At 49.5% G+C, this 16,248-nt stretch overlaps 1 protein-coding gene across 2 annotated transcripts in view; it reads left to right on the forward strand.

Annotated features, from left to right (window-relative positions):
• Positions 1-213: 213 nt before the first annotated feature.
• CCDC69 (coiled-coil domain containing 69) overlaps positions 214-16,248 on the forward strand; it is a 42,896-nt gene continuing 26,861 nt past the window's right edge. Inside the window, exon 1 of one of the 2 annotated variants that reach the window (XM_055285587.2) lies at positions 214-491. In XM_055285587.2, coding sequence (XP_055141562.1) covers positions 444-491 — 48 coding nt within the window. In that variant the 5' untranslated portion in view covers positions 214-443. The remainder of the gene's footprint in view (positions 492-16,248) is intronic. The other variant, XM_055285588.2, reaches the window with a different exon arrangement.

Raw genomic sequence — 16,248 nt, forward strand, 5'->3', positions numbered from 1 at the left:
GAAATAGAAATAAAATGTATAAAACAACTGGGACAAAAACAGCCCTCAATAAATGATAGCTGTTAGTTTATCAAATAATTGTTTTAATTATTTTTTCCCCTGGCCCTTTCTTAGCTGAGGGTTCGGAAAAGCATCTGTTGCTCCTTAAGGTTTTTTTTTTCTGCCCTGACCAGAGCTTCCTATTATTTAGAAATATTCTGGTCACCTGCCTCTGGTGGCGGCCGCGCCGCTGGCCCTGCGGGCTACGCTGAGGCCCCGCTCTTTGGGTATTTACGGCGCGCGGCCGCCCCAGCTTATGCTCAAGACAGCGCTTCCAGGTTCAGTTTCAGGGTCTCGCCGGCAGCTCCAGCCGGCGGGCGCGGAGCGGGCAGTGGGGCCCGGACCGCAGGCTCCTCTGGGGGCCCCGGAGTTGGGAAGCGGCGTCCGGGAGCCCCCGGAGGAGGATGGGCTGTAGACACAGCAGGCTGAGCAGCTGCAAAGCCCCGAAAAAGGTAAAGGGCGCCGGCGGAGAAGTTTGCTTTCAGAAAGAGGAGTGCGGAATCGCTCCGCCGCAGGGGACTCGGCGCCCTGGGCTCTCTCTGGTCGGCCCAGGGTACAGGACGGAGAACCTGGAGAGGCCGGCTCAGAGACGAGAGAGGCTCTGCTGGGAGGCGCCCTTTACGCCGGCCCGAGCCGCACCAAGCAGCCGAGTTTACAAACACGGCACCCGGGCCAGGGAACGGCAGCTGATTCCCGCTGCCTCGGGTGGGGAGATGTCGTGTGTCTGTGGCAGGTGCCCTCTGCTTTCGGTCTGGGGCTGTTCGCTGTGTGGCCATGGACAAGTGACTTGACCTTTCTGGGCCTTCGGCTTCCTTCCCCCGGGGTTAGAGGCTGATAATCTGAGGGCTGCTCGAAGAGTGTTCCACAGACTCGCAGTATCAGCATCACTGGGGACCTGTTAGAAATGCAGAATCTCAGGCTCAGGCCCAGTCTTGCCAAGACAGAAGCTGCGTTTTAACAATATGCCCAGTTGATGTTAAAGTTTGAGGCGCTGGTCTTAAGGCTCTTGCAGGCCCCAGAGCTGGTGAGTGTGGGCTGCCCTTGGGGTAGCTGGGAGGGGCCAAAGAGGGAGGAGATCTACTGCGTTCTGCAGCCCTCTCCTCCCTTCCTGTCCTTCCCCCAGGGGGCCTTGGAGCTGGGTTAGGGCCCAGGGGACAATTCTCAGGTTTCTTGCAGTGAGACTAGCTGCCCTTTGGGGTCTGACGAGCCCAGAAGGTCAGAGCCTGGAGCTAGAAAGATAGCCTCCTCGGGGACACTGTGAGGCAGAGGGGAAGAAGGACCCTCAAATTCTGGCCCCTTTTCTTACCACTGCCTGCCCCCTAGCCAGGTGGGACTAGATGATCCCATAAACTTTATGATCATTCTCCCTTGAGACCCTGAGAGGCCCCAAACTGTGACAATGTTTAATAGTTTTGCAATGAACTTTAGTCCACCCTCTGCTCCTGCTTTGCTTGTGCCCCGAGTACAGGTTCTTCTGCCTAACAGTACTGTCCTAGCCTGGAGGATTCTACTCCCTGCTCTGACACCTCCTGGCTTTCCTTGCTCTCCCTTTATTACCAGATCGAAATTCTCACCAACTTCTGACCTAGAAACCCTCATGTCTTTACTCACTCCAACAGGGAAACTGAGGCTTGGCTCTATCAGTAGAAGGAAGGGGCTGGCTGACAGGGATGACAAGGTGGAGAGACCTGAGCCTTGGCTGAGACTTGTAACTGAGCAAGTGGTAGGCAGACATTAGCCCTGGGTGTAAGTCCTGGTGGTGCCACAAACATACTGGGTGACCCCAAGCAAGCCCTTGTGGCTCCCTGGGTCTCACTTTCTCCCTGTATGGGGAGTGATGAGTAGCATGATCCCTAAGCGTCTGAGAGTCTGTGTTCTCTGCACCTGTGTCAACCTTGTAGCTTGCAAAGTGGACCAAGGGTGAATTCCATCTACCCAGAGGTGGAGGAAACGGGGAAGAACCTGACCCTTCCACAAGCTGGAAGAGGATCACAGTAAGCACAGCTTCTTTGGCTCCTGCTCCTTCCGAGAGACTTACCAGCTGTTCCTGCCTGTCCCTGGCACAGCCAAAGCTCTGAAGGGCAAGTAAAGCTGGCACAGCCTGTCTGAGTTGGAAAGGGCCTTTGAGTCTACCTGGGCTGACCCACCCACTATACAGATAGGAGGTTAAGGCCTAGAAAAGGGAAGGGGCATGACTGAGGTCACAGAGCAACGCAGAGTAGAACCCAGGTATCTAGTCCCCTAGCCCCGTGTTCTTTGTCTCTACCTCCTCCCGCTGTGCTTCCAGTGGCTTCTTGATGACTTTAGCATAAAATCTTTTACTCTTGTTGCCTCAGAGAACAGCCTGGCATGCCTTCTTGGTCCCAGCCATGCCAGGCCCCTGCCCCTATATGGCAAGATTTATGGGCTGTTTTTGTTTAAAGTTCTCATCCCTGTAGGCTGTGCTCCTGCCCAATTTCTCACCCAGGTGCCAACCCCATGGAAGGCATGAGCTCCCAAGTTCGTCCCCAACAGGCTATCAGCCCCTGGGAGAGAGGGGGACTCCAGGGATGGGATGGACAAAAATGAGCTCAGGCTACAGAGGGGTTAGGTTCTGATAATCATGACTCACCCTGCATGTTTGCAGAATGCTTTCACATCCTGCCCAGTCTCACAGAAGCCCTGGAAGCTAGGCTGAGCTGCAGAATCTTTTCCACTTTACCGAGGAAACTGAGGCTTAGTGAGGAATGATGGGTCCAAAGTCACACAGCCAGTTGGTGGCAAAGCTGTGCAGCTGAGCCTGGCTTTCTGCACTCCCCATCTGGTGCTCATTGCCTTATGCAGATCATGGAGCAGGTGCTTAAGTAGATATTTGAGTGAATGAGGGACAAATAAGGGCCATGCTAGGGGTTGGCCCAGGGAGCAGTAGGAGCATCACATCTAGCCTTGAGAGATGCAGGAAGGGTTTTTGAGGGAGGGTGGTTTGAAAGGTATGGCAGGAGTTACCCACTCATGGCCAAGGCCTAAGCAAAGGCTGAGCCACTGAATGCACAGCGTGAGGGGGTTCTTTGTGGAGAATGGTGGTGGCAGGCAGCAAGGAATGAGGCAGGTGCTTTTAGCAAGGATTATCCTGGCTAGGGACAGGAGCTTGACCATGAGGCCTTCTCATTGTCCCTCCAGGTTCAAGGATCTGGGGGTCTGCTGAGTTCTGTGGTCTATGGTGCCTGTTGGGCTTGGCCGACTAGATGTTCTAGACCACCCTGAGAGGCCTGACCTGGGACTAGGTCACTGCCTTATTGGAACAAGTTGAAATGCTGGGAATGAATGAATGGGGTTCCTGGCAGGCTGGGGGTGGGTGCTGAGGAACCATCTGGATCATGAGGTCCTGCCTAAACCCTTCTTCTTGGCAAAGACCATGGCTAATGTGGTCACATCCCCCAGGAGGACTCAGGAGAAGGCCAGGCAGAGTGGGTAGGGATCAAGGAAACAAGCCTTCTGGGGGCTTGCCGGCCACGGTGGTAAGGAGGGGCCTTCCTATCCCCAACAGGTTACCAGCCTCCCTTGGGCAATAGGGTAGGAAGCGGAGGCGGGGTGGGGAGTGGTGCAGGAGGCACCTCGTGGCCAACCCCCTTCGTGTGACACTGCAGAGTACCAGGAATGATGTCTGAACTCTCCATTCCCGAAGGCTGTGGCTACAGCTCCATAGTTCCAAGCAGGACCTCTGAGAAGGGGCTCAGCACAGCTGCCAAAGCTGGGCCTCAGGTGACAGGTACTTGGTGGGTCAGTCATTCAGCAGCCCTTCATGAGTACGTCCATGTAGCAAGCCAGGTGACAGAAGTGAATGATATGGAAGAGGCTGGTGCAGGCTTGGGTAATTCTGAAATCAACCAGTAGACAACAAGGGCATGGCTAGCTTGGCAAACATTTGTGGGTCGACCACACCGGGCTCTGGGTTGGATGCTGGTTCAGTTCTGACTACATGGAAGATCCATTAAGTGACCTTAAGAGTGGCTTGGCTTCTCCATGCCTCAGTTTCCTCATCTGTAAGATAGGCGTGGTATTAGCTCCTGTGCCATAGGGTTGTTCTAAAGATTAGATGGAAGACTGTATGTGACAGAGTCTGTGATACCCTGACTAGCAAGAAGGATGCCTTTGAAAGAGATAAGGAGGCATAGACTTAATGTTATGCTTTAAGGACATCACTGCCTAGATTGTACCCAAGGAAAGTACCCTGGGACGTGGGAGGTAAAGGACACTAGTGTCCTTGGAAGGCTGATGTGGGCAGGGTGTGAGGATGCAGCCTAGCGTCTGGCCTCTTCCTTTAAATCTCTGAAGTCTTGTCAAGGGGCATGGAAAGCAGCTTTTTTCTCTGTTGTTCCAGAAGGCAGCACAGTGACCAGTAGGGGAGGCTAAATCGAGCAGATTTCTACTCATGAGGAATAAGTGGCCAAAAAAAGGCCTCAAAGGCTAGTGAATTCCTGTCACTGGGGGGTTCAAGCAGGGGTCAGGTGGCATTTTGGCAAGAATATTAGAGGGGATGCAAACCTACGACTGGCAAATATTTATGATTCCATTAAAAAATGGAATTGTTCTGATTATTATTTTGAGTCAAAATTTCAAATTGTGGGAAAGTATAAGAAATTAAAAAATCTTTTAATCTCACAATTAAGAGATAGCCACTGTGTACATTTCAGTGTCATTCTTTGTACTATTTTTTCCTATGTATATTATAGATGTGAGTATGACTATCTGTATAAAGCTAAGAATATGTTTTATATGGTTATATTCCAGTTACTTAACATTCTTCCTGGGGCATTTTCCCATGTTAAGTAGTCCGTGGAAACATGGACTTTTTAATGGCTACCTAATGTCCTGTGGCTGTTCCGTGGCTTATTTAACCAGTTTGGACACGTGGTTCTTTGCAGTCTGCACTCCTACCCTGGAAATCGATGAACATCCCTTGTGTTTTCCTCCTACCTGGGGCCAGTGTGGCTTTGGACTCAGAAAGGATCAGGGAAGGCCCCTTAGAGAGACAGCATCTTGGCTGGGTTTTGAAGGGGGGCAGGGGTTAGGCACTTATGGGGCGGGTGAGTTACTCAGGAGGGCATCCTAGGCAGAAGGAATATGGGAGCAGCCCTTGACACCTGGTCAGGAGGAGTGGGCAAATCTGATTTTCTAGCTCGGTTGGTAGGGGCGGGACAGCTGAGGAGCATGAAGGAAAGCTGCCTCTGCAGCACTCAGCCCCCTGCCCCAACCATCATGGAGATGTTGGCATGTACATGGCCTCCCAGCTGGTGATTTTGCCCAACCTAGAAACTAATGCCCACCAATCTTCCTAGCTAAAGCCAGTACAGGCTTCCATGCACGAGGCACTCTGGAAGACCTGTGAGATTAAATACCAGATTTTTGTGTTTGGCAACCTAAAACACACTAGAATAATTCCCAATACTCTCTGCCTTTGAGATACAACCTTTGGTGATATATTTGCTGCACATGTACATGTTTTTAATTCTTTTCCTCTATTGAATTCACAGATGGCTAATATAGGTCCCCTGAGAGCCTGATGAGTTCCCAGACACCTAAGGGCTCCCATTTTGCTTCAGTTGGCTGTTAGGCTTGGGACCTGTGCTTCATGTCAGCACTGTGTTTCTTTTTTGTCATAAAAAGGGCAGAAAAGATGAAATTTTAAATTAATTGCACAGAAGCAGGCTGCTATATAAATCAAGACAGTGAAACTCTGGGTAGGAGGGGCTGCCCCCTGACATCTCAGGGTGCATAGATCAGCCAGTGAACAAGAGTCTGAGACCTGCCTGGAAAAGGAGCTCTAAGGGGTGTCAGTATGAAATTCATGAATGTTCATATTCAAAAAATAAACTTGAAGAGTGTAAGTACCCTCCCAATGAAAGGAAGAGCCTCTCAGATGACCCTGGTTCTGTCTCTGACACCTCAGGGTGTACTTGGGCTTCCGTCCGCACGGCTGGCACTCGGTGCTCTGCATCCTCCACCCTCAGCACTGTGAGCTGTCCCCAGTGACCAGGGGAGAGGGCCAGACTGGGATCCCCACTGCAGCAGGACTGGCAGCAGGGAGGGAGCTCCTGCTGCCCCACCTTGGCAGAGAGAAGGAGCAAGAGAAGATCCATCCATCTTTAGCAGATCTAAACCCATCCATTACCTGAAGACAAGCCATCCTGTTTGTCTTGCCAGGTGAATCTTAATCCCTAAAAATAGTTTATCTTGTGTCACCTTATTTTCAAATCTGAACCTTCCAGAACATCTAGGCCAAACACTGTACTATACCTAAAACAGCCATCCACATCCATGCATTCCCCCCCAAGACAAGTGATATGCAGTCTGACCTACTTCCAGATTTCCTCCTCTCTCAGCAATGGAGTTTTTTTTCACTGAGTGTACAATGACCTTTGTGGTCTTCCTCACCATTTTCCACTGCCCCATGTGACCCTGCCCCTGTGCCTTCCTTAAGGAAATGGCCTGGACATCAGAAAAGCTGTTACCTTTACTGGATTCAGTAATGTCCCCTCCTACATTTACATTCACCCAGAACCTGTAAATGCGACATTATTTGAAATAGGGTCTTTGCAGAGGCAATTGAGTTAAAATGAGGTCACACTGGATGGGCCCTAATCCAGTGACTAGTGTCCCAACAAGAAGAGGGAAATTTGGACACAGACACACAGGGAGAAGAGCAGGGAACGAAGTGACTCATCTTCCAAGCCAGAGAACCAAGGATTGCCAGCACCCACCAGGATCTGGGAGAGAGGGAGGGAACAGATCCTCCCTCAGAGCCTCCAGAAGAGCCAGCTCGGCTGACACCTTGAATTTGCACTTCTAACTTCCAGAACTGTGAGAGAATACATTTCTGTTGTTTTCAGCCACCAAGTGCGTGGTAATTTGTTACAGCTTTAGGAAACTTTCATATCGCAAGGTTAATTGCTCCTTACCCACCCTCTCACCCCCAGCCCCAACTTGCCAGCAATCAAAAACGACAGCAAGAACCCAGTGCCTCCCTTTGGAACCCAGCTTGGCAGCAGAAGAGGCACACTGTAAACAAGGAGATGCCTGGACAGGGCCCATTGCTTTTGGACACCAGCAGCTGCATCTGTAGAGGAAAGAGCACTGGACTGAGAGTCAGAATGGGGCCTACTTCTTTATATTTTTTATTGATATATAATATTTTACATACTTCTCGGGTACATATGATATTTTGTTAGGTGCATAGACTGTGTAATGATCAAGTCAGGGTATTTGTAGTTTCATCACCACGAGTATTTATCATTTCTATGTGTTGGGAACGTTTCAAGTCCTCTCTTCTAGCTATTTTGAAGTATACAGTTCATGGTTGCTATGGAACATTAGAAGGTAGTCCTTCCATCTGGCTGTATGTTTGTATCCTTTGACCAGCCTTTCTTCATTCCCCGCACCCCACACACGTCCTTCCCAACCTCTGGTATTTATCATTCTAACAATGGGTCCACTTCTGCCTCTTCTGCTAACTGTTCTCTTCCCCAGCCTTGATTTCTCTGTCTGTACCATGACTCTGGTGGAGGCTTTCAGGTTCCAAGAGAGGTACCTTTTTCTTGTTGTTGTTAATTTCTTTGTATACAAGTAATTCTTTAATGCGTTGTTGCTTTAAAAATCCTAAGAATTGGCCAGGCGTGGTGGCTCACGCCTGTAATCCCTGCACTTTGGGAGGCTGAGGTGGGCGGATCACCTGAGGTCAGGAGTTTGAGACCAGCCTGACCAACATGGTGAAACCCCGTCTCTACTAAAAATACAAAAATTAGCTGGGCGTGTGGCACATGCCTGTAATCTCAGCTACCCAGGAGGCTGAGGCAGGAGAACCACTGGAACGTGGGAGGCAGAGGCTGCACTGAGCCGAGATTGCACCACTGCACACCACTCGCTCTAGGTGACAGAGCAAGACTCTGTCTCAAAAAAAAAAAAAAAAAAAAAAAAAAAATCCTAAGAATTTAGGTAAAATGGAAGCTACCCTTCCTTGACCACAGTAATTTTAGTCCATTCTCGAGATGACAACTGTTATCAGTTTGTGCTTTTCTAGGTACTTTTTCCTGTGCATTTTTAAATCATTAGTAGTAGTTGTCCGGGCACGGTGGCTCACGCCTGTAATCCCAGTACTTTGGGAGGCTAAGGCGGTCAGATCACCTGAGGTCAGGAGTTCAAGACCAGCTTGGTTAACATGGTAAAACCCTGTCTCTACTAAAAATACAAAAATTAGCTGGGCATGGTGGCACATGCCTGTAGTCCCAGTTACTGGGGAGGCTGAGGCAGGAGAATTACTTGAACCTGAGAGGCAAAGGTTGTAGTAAGCCAAGAATATACCACTGCACTCCAGCCTGGGTGACCGAAAAGAAATAGTTTAGTTTGGATATTGGTATTTTACCAAATCCCTTTCCATCTTTGTACATAAAGGTCCACTTCACTCTCTTAAACATGTGAATGAAATGACATAGTATTATGTCCCTGAGTGTATCCAGCCAGTCCCCAGTTTACAGCGTTTCCCTACTGCAAACGGTCCTGCCCTGAGCATCCTGTGCATCCTCCTCGCGCTCACTAATAGGTACTTATTTCTGCTCACAGTGCCACTGTAGAATTGGGAGCATGCTGCATGCAACTTGGGAGGTGGCTGAGCTCTGTCATTCTCTGCTTTCAGGCAATCCTGCCCTCTCCTTTACAACCACCCTTACGCTGGCTGCTGAAGAACAGGGGATGGTGTGGAGGGCTCCAGGTTCTCACCCAGGCCTCCTGAGCATGGGCCCCTCCTTTCCTGCTCTCCAGAGAAGCCCCCTCCATGACCAGAGTTAACAGCTGAGTGTGTCAAACTGCCCCTGCCCTGCCCAGAGCAAACAAGCCGGACAGGATCGACAGAAGATGAGATAGCAAGATGACCTCACTCTGCCCCTTCTTCCCCATCCACAGCATGTCAAAACTAGAAGGGCTCTTACGTATCCCATTGCACAATTCCATGCCATGCAGAGGAGGGTACAGAAGCACAGAAAAGGAAGGGTGCCCACCGGAGGTCACACAGCAAGCAGATGGCAAGCTAGGACCTTGGCTCTGGACTCTCAATTTGCCATTGGACTGTGAGACAGGTATCCGGGCACTCAGCCTCAGATGGCAAGCTAGGACTTTGGCTCTGGACTCCCAGTTTGCCATTGGACTTGGAGACAGGTATCTGGGCCCTCAGCCTGTCTCTTTCCCCACCCCCATCCAGCTACTGACACCATTTTCTGTCCAGCTCCTTCAGGGTCCTGCCTGCCAGGCTGACCCAAATGCTAGAAATAATGTCTAGTGCTTTTGCCAGCTCCAGGCCCCCTGAGGCAACCAGAACTAGCAGACACCCTGGGAAGCTGATATGGGACAAGAAAACGGGAGCTCTAGGGAGGAAGAAAATAAATAAGGTGTATTAGAAAGGCTTTCTCTAGGCCTCAGTGTCATCATCTGCGAAGTGAGGCCTTGCACTCAAGGCCCTTCTGATGCTTGTCCGCCGTGGTCTGGCTCAGCAGGTGCAGGGGTGTTTAAGAAGGAAGCGTTCCTTTCCTCCCCTGAGACACCTCATCAGTCGATCAGATAGGAGCAGTGGAGACCACATCCGCCCCTGACTTGTGTGCTCTGGGGGTCCTGCAGGTGTTCAGAGCGTAGGCCGTGTCCCCGGTGCAGCTGAGTGGTGCAGCCTGGCACTTCTAACTTTAAGTTGGTTGTACAGTCACATTGGACTGTCCTCCAGCCAGTGAGGAAATGTTGACCACACACTGTGTGATATGAAGGGGATGAATTAAATCTTTAATGTCCCTGGCAGTGTTTGATTTTCAATGACATCAAATTCAGGCATTACTTTGGCAGAATATCCCTGCCCATCTTAGAGATGGGGAGGCTAAGGCCTGTATTTATGGTGTTCTTCCGTCTGAGCTTCTGTAATTCGGATGTGAACACTAACATTTCTCAACAGCCCTGAACATTTAGGCCCTGCCCTTCCTCCCCGAAGGCCCTGGAGTGGGGCCCCTTGGGCCTCCACCTCCCCGCCTCCTTCCTGCCTCTACCCTCCGCCAATAGGCTCTGACTGTGGTTACTTAGATCCCAAAACTAGTGGTGCCGGGCCAGACACCGGAAAGGCAGCTCTGATATTGGGGAGGGTGTGACCTGAGCCCTTTGAGACTTAGAATCACCTCTCCTCTACAGGCTCAGCTACTCGGATAAAGCTGACCCTGGCATCAGGGGGATGGAAAGGACTCCAGCCTCAGCTGTGAGTCTGGATTCTCCCCAGGGCTCTGCTTCCCTGCTTTGCAGCTTCTGACAAGTTATCTGCCCACTCACCTCTGGGCCTCAGCTTTTCTATCTGGAAAAAGGATGTGGGGATTAGAGTCAGCTGCCTCCTGGGGCCCTTCCAACCCTGCTCTGGGTCCCAAGCCTTCCTCAGCCAGGATAGGTGTGATAGAACTACATGCCCAGAGGAAGCCAGGCCTGTGATGTATGGGACACGGAGGAGCTGGCTGAACTCTTAAGGGGTCTTCTTTAATTACTAAATTCTCTAAGTTAAGCAGGAACAATGAGGACACAAAGCACTTAATCAGAAATACACAAGCCTTGAAGGCTGACAAACAGAATGGAGTGATGGTTCCCAAAGAGGGCTAGCTCAAGTGTCTGCAGGACAGGCCAAACCTCCCTCAGGGCTACTCTTACCTTCTATCCTACTAGGATTCCCAAGGTAGGGAATAGCTGGGCAGCTTCTATCCAAGTTGCTTTTGCCTAATTCACTCTTGCCTGGCGAGGCTCAGAATTTGAGGGTAGTTGGCTGGGTGCGGTGGCTCACGCCTGTAATCCCAGCACTTTGGGAGGCCGGGGCGGGTGGATCACGAGGTCAGGAGATCGAGACCACCCTGGCTAACATGGTGAAACCCCGTCTCCACTAAAAAAAAAAAAAAAAAAAAAAAAAAAAAAAATAGTCAGGCGTGGTGGTGGGCACCTGTAGTCCCAGGTACTCGGGAGGCTGAGACAGGAGAATGGTGTGAATCCGGGAGGCAGAGCTTGCAGTGAGCCGAGATCATGCCACTGCACTCCAGCCTGGGCGACTGAGCAAGACTCCGTCTCAAAAAATAAAAAATAAAAAATAACTTGAGAGAAGTTTAGGAGTCTATCCCAAAGGCTTGAGTATGTGACTATAGCCATTCACCCCAAAATGCTGCTCCCTGAATAGCATTCAACAGAGCTCCCTGAGGTTCCATTAATGCTGGTGGTCTTTACATGCCACCTGTAGTAGATAAATTCTTCATGCTTACCAGAGGCTTTCACTTGCCGAATATTAGTGATGCTTTTTAGAATTATAGACTGTTAGAGTTCAGGGTTCTAAAGATCACTCAGTCCAATCTACAGCATGAAGTTTGACTCTCCAGTCTCTTCTTTCATGCTACTAGTGATGGAGTGCTCACTTCCACTACCCTGCCCCAGCCTCCAATGAGGCAGCCTACCAGTTTGTGATGGTTCTGAAATTTTTCTTCATACTGAACTGAAACTTCTGGAACCTCCTCATGCTTGGCTACAATCCTGTCCTCCAAGGCTGTAGATGACACGCCAGCAGCTTCTACCCATGACAGTCCTGCTGAGATTTGAAGACAATAGTCAGGTCTTCCTGCCTGTTCTCAAGGCTGACCAACTCTTGTTCTGTTAACAGCCCCACCTATAATATGGTTTTGAGCCACCTCCTACATCCTGTCGGTTTCTTTGGGACGTCTTCCAGTGTGTCAGTTTACCCTCTAAAATGAGAGCATACTCTAGAGCATCTCACCAGCCCCAATCTGAGCTCATGTGGCTCTCCATGGCTCTGGACACTGTCTTCTCATTCTACCCTGATTATGTCTGCTTTTGACAGCTGTGTCCTACTATCTCAGGTTTGCTTCAGGTTGAACCTACTGCAAGGCTCTGGTCTGCTTGACAGCAAGGATCTGGGCCCCAAAGCTGTGAGTGTCACCTGCGTATAGGGGCTCTATTTCCAGCCTTCTTAGGAGAAGGGCTGCCCTGGAGCTCAGGAGGACTGAAGAGAGCATCTGTTCCCAGCCCTGACCCTTCACAGATGGGGAAACTGAGAAGGAACATGACTTACCTAAAGTCACACAGTAAAGCTGGAATTGAGTCTCCTGGCCTCAACCCCCGGCCTGGCTTCTCCCTGCATCCTGTACTGCCGGCAGCCTCCTCTGCAGCTTTCTTGCTACCAAGTTTCCGTTGACTCAGGAAGCTGTCATCCCTCTTCCAGAGTGTAGTCCGGATACCCCACCCCAGCCCTATGCTCCCCACCCCTCTTTGGGAAGGGAAAATTCTTATGTCCCCCTCCCAACTCCCCCCCACCACCACCCACGCACACACACTGCAGGTGCCCTCTGCTCCATGACCTCTGAGGAGCAAGTTGTCAGGGCCCCAACCTGGGGATTTTCCACTCAGTAGTTGCTTGTTGAGACCTACCTAGTTCAGGGTCACGTGTCCTCAGGCTTTTGTGTGCACTAGGATCATCTGGCTAGGCTGCTAAAGATGGAGATTCTCACCAGGCGTGGTGGCTCATGCCTGTAATCTGAGCACTTTGGGAGGCTGAGGTGGGTGGATCACTTGAAGTCAGGAGTTTGAGACCTGCCTGGCCAACATGATGAAACCCCGTCTCTACTAAAAATACAAAAATTAGCCTGGTGTGGTGGTATGCGCCTGTAATCCCAGCTACTCTGTAGGCTGAGGCAGGAGAATTGCTTGAGCCCGGAAGGCAGAGGTTGCAGTTGAGCTAAGATCGTGCCACTGCACTCCAGCCTGGGCAACAGAGCCAGACTCCATCTCAAAAAAAAAAAAAAAAAAAAAATGCAAATTCCAAGCACACATACTGTAGGTCTAGAATGCAGCCTGGACATTCGTGTTGAGCAAGCCTTCCAGGTGGCTCTAGTACAGGAGGTCCATAGACCACATTCCTAAGAAATACTGTTCTGGGCATCATAACATACTGGGGCAAGTCCAATATAGATTTCAAAATCCTGTCCTCAAGGAGCCCGTTGGGCTAGCGGGAGAGACAGACAGCTAACCAGATGTAGATACTCTCAGGGGTGCCTGGAACATGGAGAAGACAGGAACTAACTCCACCCCAGGGCAGGTCAGGAGAGAAGCAGAGAAATGGTATGTGCATTGAGCCTGGGGGCCCTAGTTAGACCTAACCATGTGTCACGGTGGGATGGTCTTGAGCATGTAAGATGTCTCGAACATACAGATGCCTGTGTTGGGGGGCAGGCGTGTAATAGGTAGCACTAGGTTATTTTGGTTTGGTTTTGACCTAGCAAATTTGCCAACATTTTTTTAAAAAGTGATAATATTCCACGTTGGCAAGGTTGCAGTGAAACTGGCCTTTTTTTTTTTTTTCTTGAGGCAGTCTTTCTCTGTCGCCCAGGGTGGAGTGCAGTGGCCCAATCTCAGTTCACTGCAACCTCCGCCTCCCAGGTTCAAACAATTCTTGTGCCTCAGCATCCCAAATAGCTGGGATTACAGGCACGTGGCACCACACCTGGCTAATTTTTGTATTTTTAGTAGAGATGGGGTTTTGTCATGTTGGCCAGGCTGGTCTCGAACTCATGACTTCAAGTGATCCTCCCACCTCGGCCTCCTAAAGTGCTAGGATTACAGGTGTGAGCTACCACACCTAGCTGAAACTGGTCTTCTTGTGTGCCATTTGAAGGTGAGTAAATTGGTTGAAACTTCCAATATTAGACGTATAATATTAGATGTGTATAAAATTTTACAAATCAATGTTTATTTTTTAATTTTAATTTTAATTTTTTATTTTTTGAGACAGGGTTTCACTCTGTCACCCAGACTGGAGTGCAGTGGTGCGATCTTGGCTCACTGCAACCTCCACCTCCTGGGTTCAAGCGATTCTCCTGCCTCAGCTTCCCCAGTAGCTGGGATTAGAGGTGCACGCCACTACCGCCTGGTTAATTTTTGTATTTTTAGTAGAGACGGAGTTTCACCAGGTTGGCCAGGCTAGTCTCGAACTCCTGACCTCAAATGATCCACCCACCTCTGCCTCCCAAAGTGCTAGGATTATAGGCGTGAGCCGCCGCACCTGGCCTAAATCAATATATTTATTAAAGCATAATCTGCAAATTAAAAAGTGGAAACAATTTAAACACTCAACAGTGAATAACTAAATTCATCCATAGGGATGTTCTGCTCATCATTAAAATTAACACATTTGCAGAAGAGTTAATGCTGTGTAGTAAATGCTCATAATATATTTGAAAAAGTAAGATATGAGGAAGTATATGTAATATTGAATATGTATATGTAGATGAACAATATATGCCACCAGGTTATGGGGTTCTCTCTGGGTCGAGATTTTCTTTCTATATTTTCATGTATTTTCTGTACTTTCTACAACAAATGCCTACTAGTGCTGTAACTGGAAGAAGATATTTATAAATATTTAAGTATTAAGAAATTGAGGCTGGGTGCCTTGGCTCATGCCTGTAATTCCAGTACTTTGGAAGGCCGAGGCAGACAAATCACTTGAGCCTAGGAGTCCCAGACCATCCTGAGCAGCATGGCAAAATTCCGTCTCTACCAAAAATACAAAAATTAGCCAGGTGTGGTAGCATACGCCTGTAGTCCCAGCTACTTGGGAGGCTGAGGCAGGAGAATTGCTTGAGCCTGGGAGGCGGAGGTTGCAGTGAGCCCTGATCACACCACTGCACTCCAACCTGGGCAACAGAGGAAGACTCAATCTCAAAAAAAAAAAAAGCCAGAAAAAAAAGAAAGAAATTGGAGTGGAGGTAGACTGGGGGACAGATGATGATAGCCTTAACTGCCATTCTGAAGGAGTTATCTTGTTTTATCAAGAGCTGGGGACTCAAGTACAAGGCCACGTGCTGCCTGTGGTCTGAAAGCTGTTGTGGTGGTTATCTGAAAGAAGGCAGCATTTCATGAGCTTTTGACCTTATTTCAGACGACAAAACCTGAGACCCAGGGGCAGCCCAAGAGGTCTGCCAAAGCAGATGACGTGGATCTTTGTTCTTGCCATGTTTCTGAAACATGGCAATCGTCTTATGCAATATTTGAGCTCTTAGTATGTGCCAGACACTGCAGTTGCATTATTTCATCTCATCCTAAAAGAGCCTCATGAGAAATCCGAGGCATGGAGAGGTCAGTCACATGGTGTTGAATTTAGTATTTGAACCCAGACCTGTGTGGTTCTACAATTCTAGAGTTCTTAACCACTCTGCTCTGCAGTCTCTAATATTCTGACACCTGGTTCTAATGCTGATTTGAACATTAAGGCACAGTGTGACAGTGTCTTAAACCTCCCTGAGCCTCAGTTTCCTCGCCTGTAGTGACCTTTGCCTCACAGTACTGTTGAGAGGAGCTGAGATGAGAGCTTAGAGTTTGAACACTATGGGATCATCCAGTTAAACCACCAGACCTCCTCATCCCTACCTCACAGAGGAGGAAGCAGAAGCCAGAGCGGGAAGGGATTTGCCCAAGTTTGTAACAGAGCTGGGACTAGAATCTAGGCCTTCTGGCTCCCGTAAAAACATTGTCTGAGTTCGGCTAATCAGTCGTGGCAACAAGGAAGAGACAACCATTTATGTTTATCTCCCTCCTTCCTCCAGCCCAGGGTGGGGAGGCTGGCTGCTGTCACTTCCCCAGATTCCGGTGTTGACAGTTTCTCTGAGTCGTGCCTGGACCAGGCTTCCTCCTCTTCCCTGGAAAAGGTGGATTGAGTCTTCACCACGGTGGTGGGGGAGCTAAATTGTCAGGTCTGCCCAGCCACTCAGCAGATTTGGGGCACGAGGATGTGGGGGAGGCCCCATGCCTCACTCAGTCCTCCAGGGCGTGCCAGGCTCTGTACCCAGCACCATGGAGGAGAAGCAGACTATTCTAGAAGACTTCCCTTGATACGTCTTCCCTCCCCAGTGAGAAGCATGCTTTCTAGAAGTATTTCAATGGTTCTTCAATTTAGGACATTTTTAATAATTTTTGTCAAACATTTTCATAGCCTCTTCATAGTTTGACTTGTGTTTTTGTTCGTTTGTTTTTTGAGACAGAGTCTCACTCTATTGCCCAGGCTGGAGTGCAGTGGCGAGATCTTGGCTCACTGCAACCTCCACCTCCTGGGTTCAAGCAATTCTCATGCCTCAGCCTCCTGAGTAGTTGAGATTACAGGTGTGCACCACCACA

The sequence above is a fragment of the Symphalangus syndactylus genome, chromosome 7 (genome assembly GCF_028878055.3).
Source record: "Symphalangus syndactylus isolate Jambi chromosome 7, NHGRI_mSymSyn1-v2.1_pri, whole genome shotgun sequence".
Taxonomy (NCBI): domain Eukaryota; kingdom Metazoa; phylum Chordata; class Mammalia; order Primates; family Hylobatidae; genus Symphalangus; species Symphalangus syndactylus.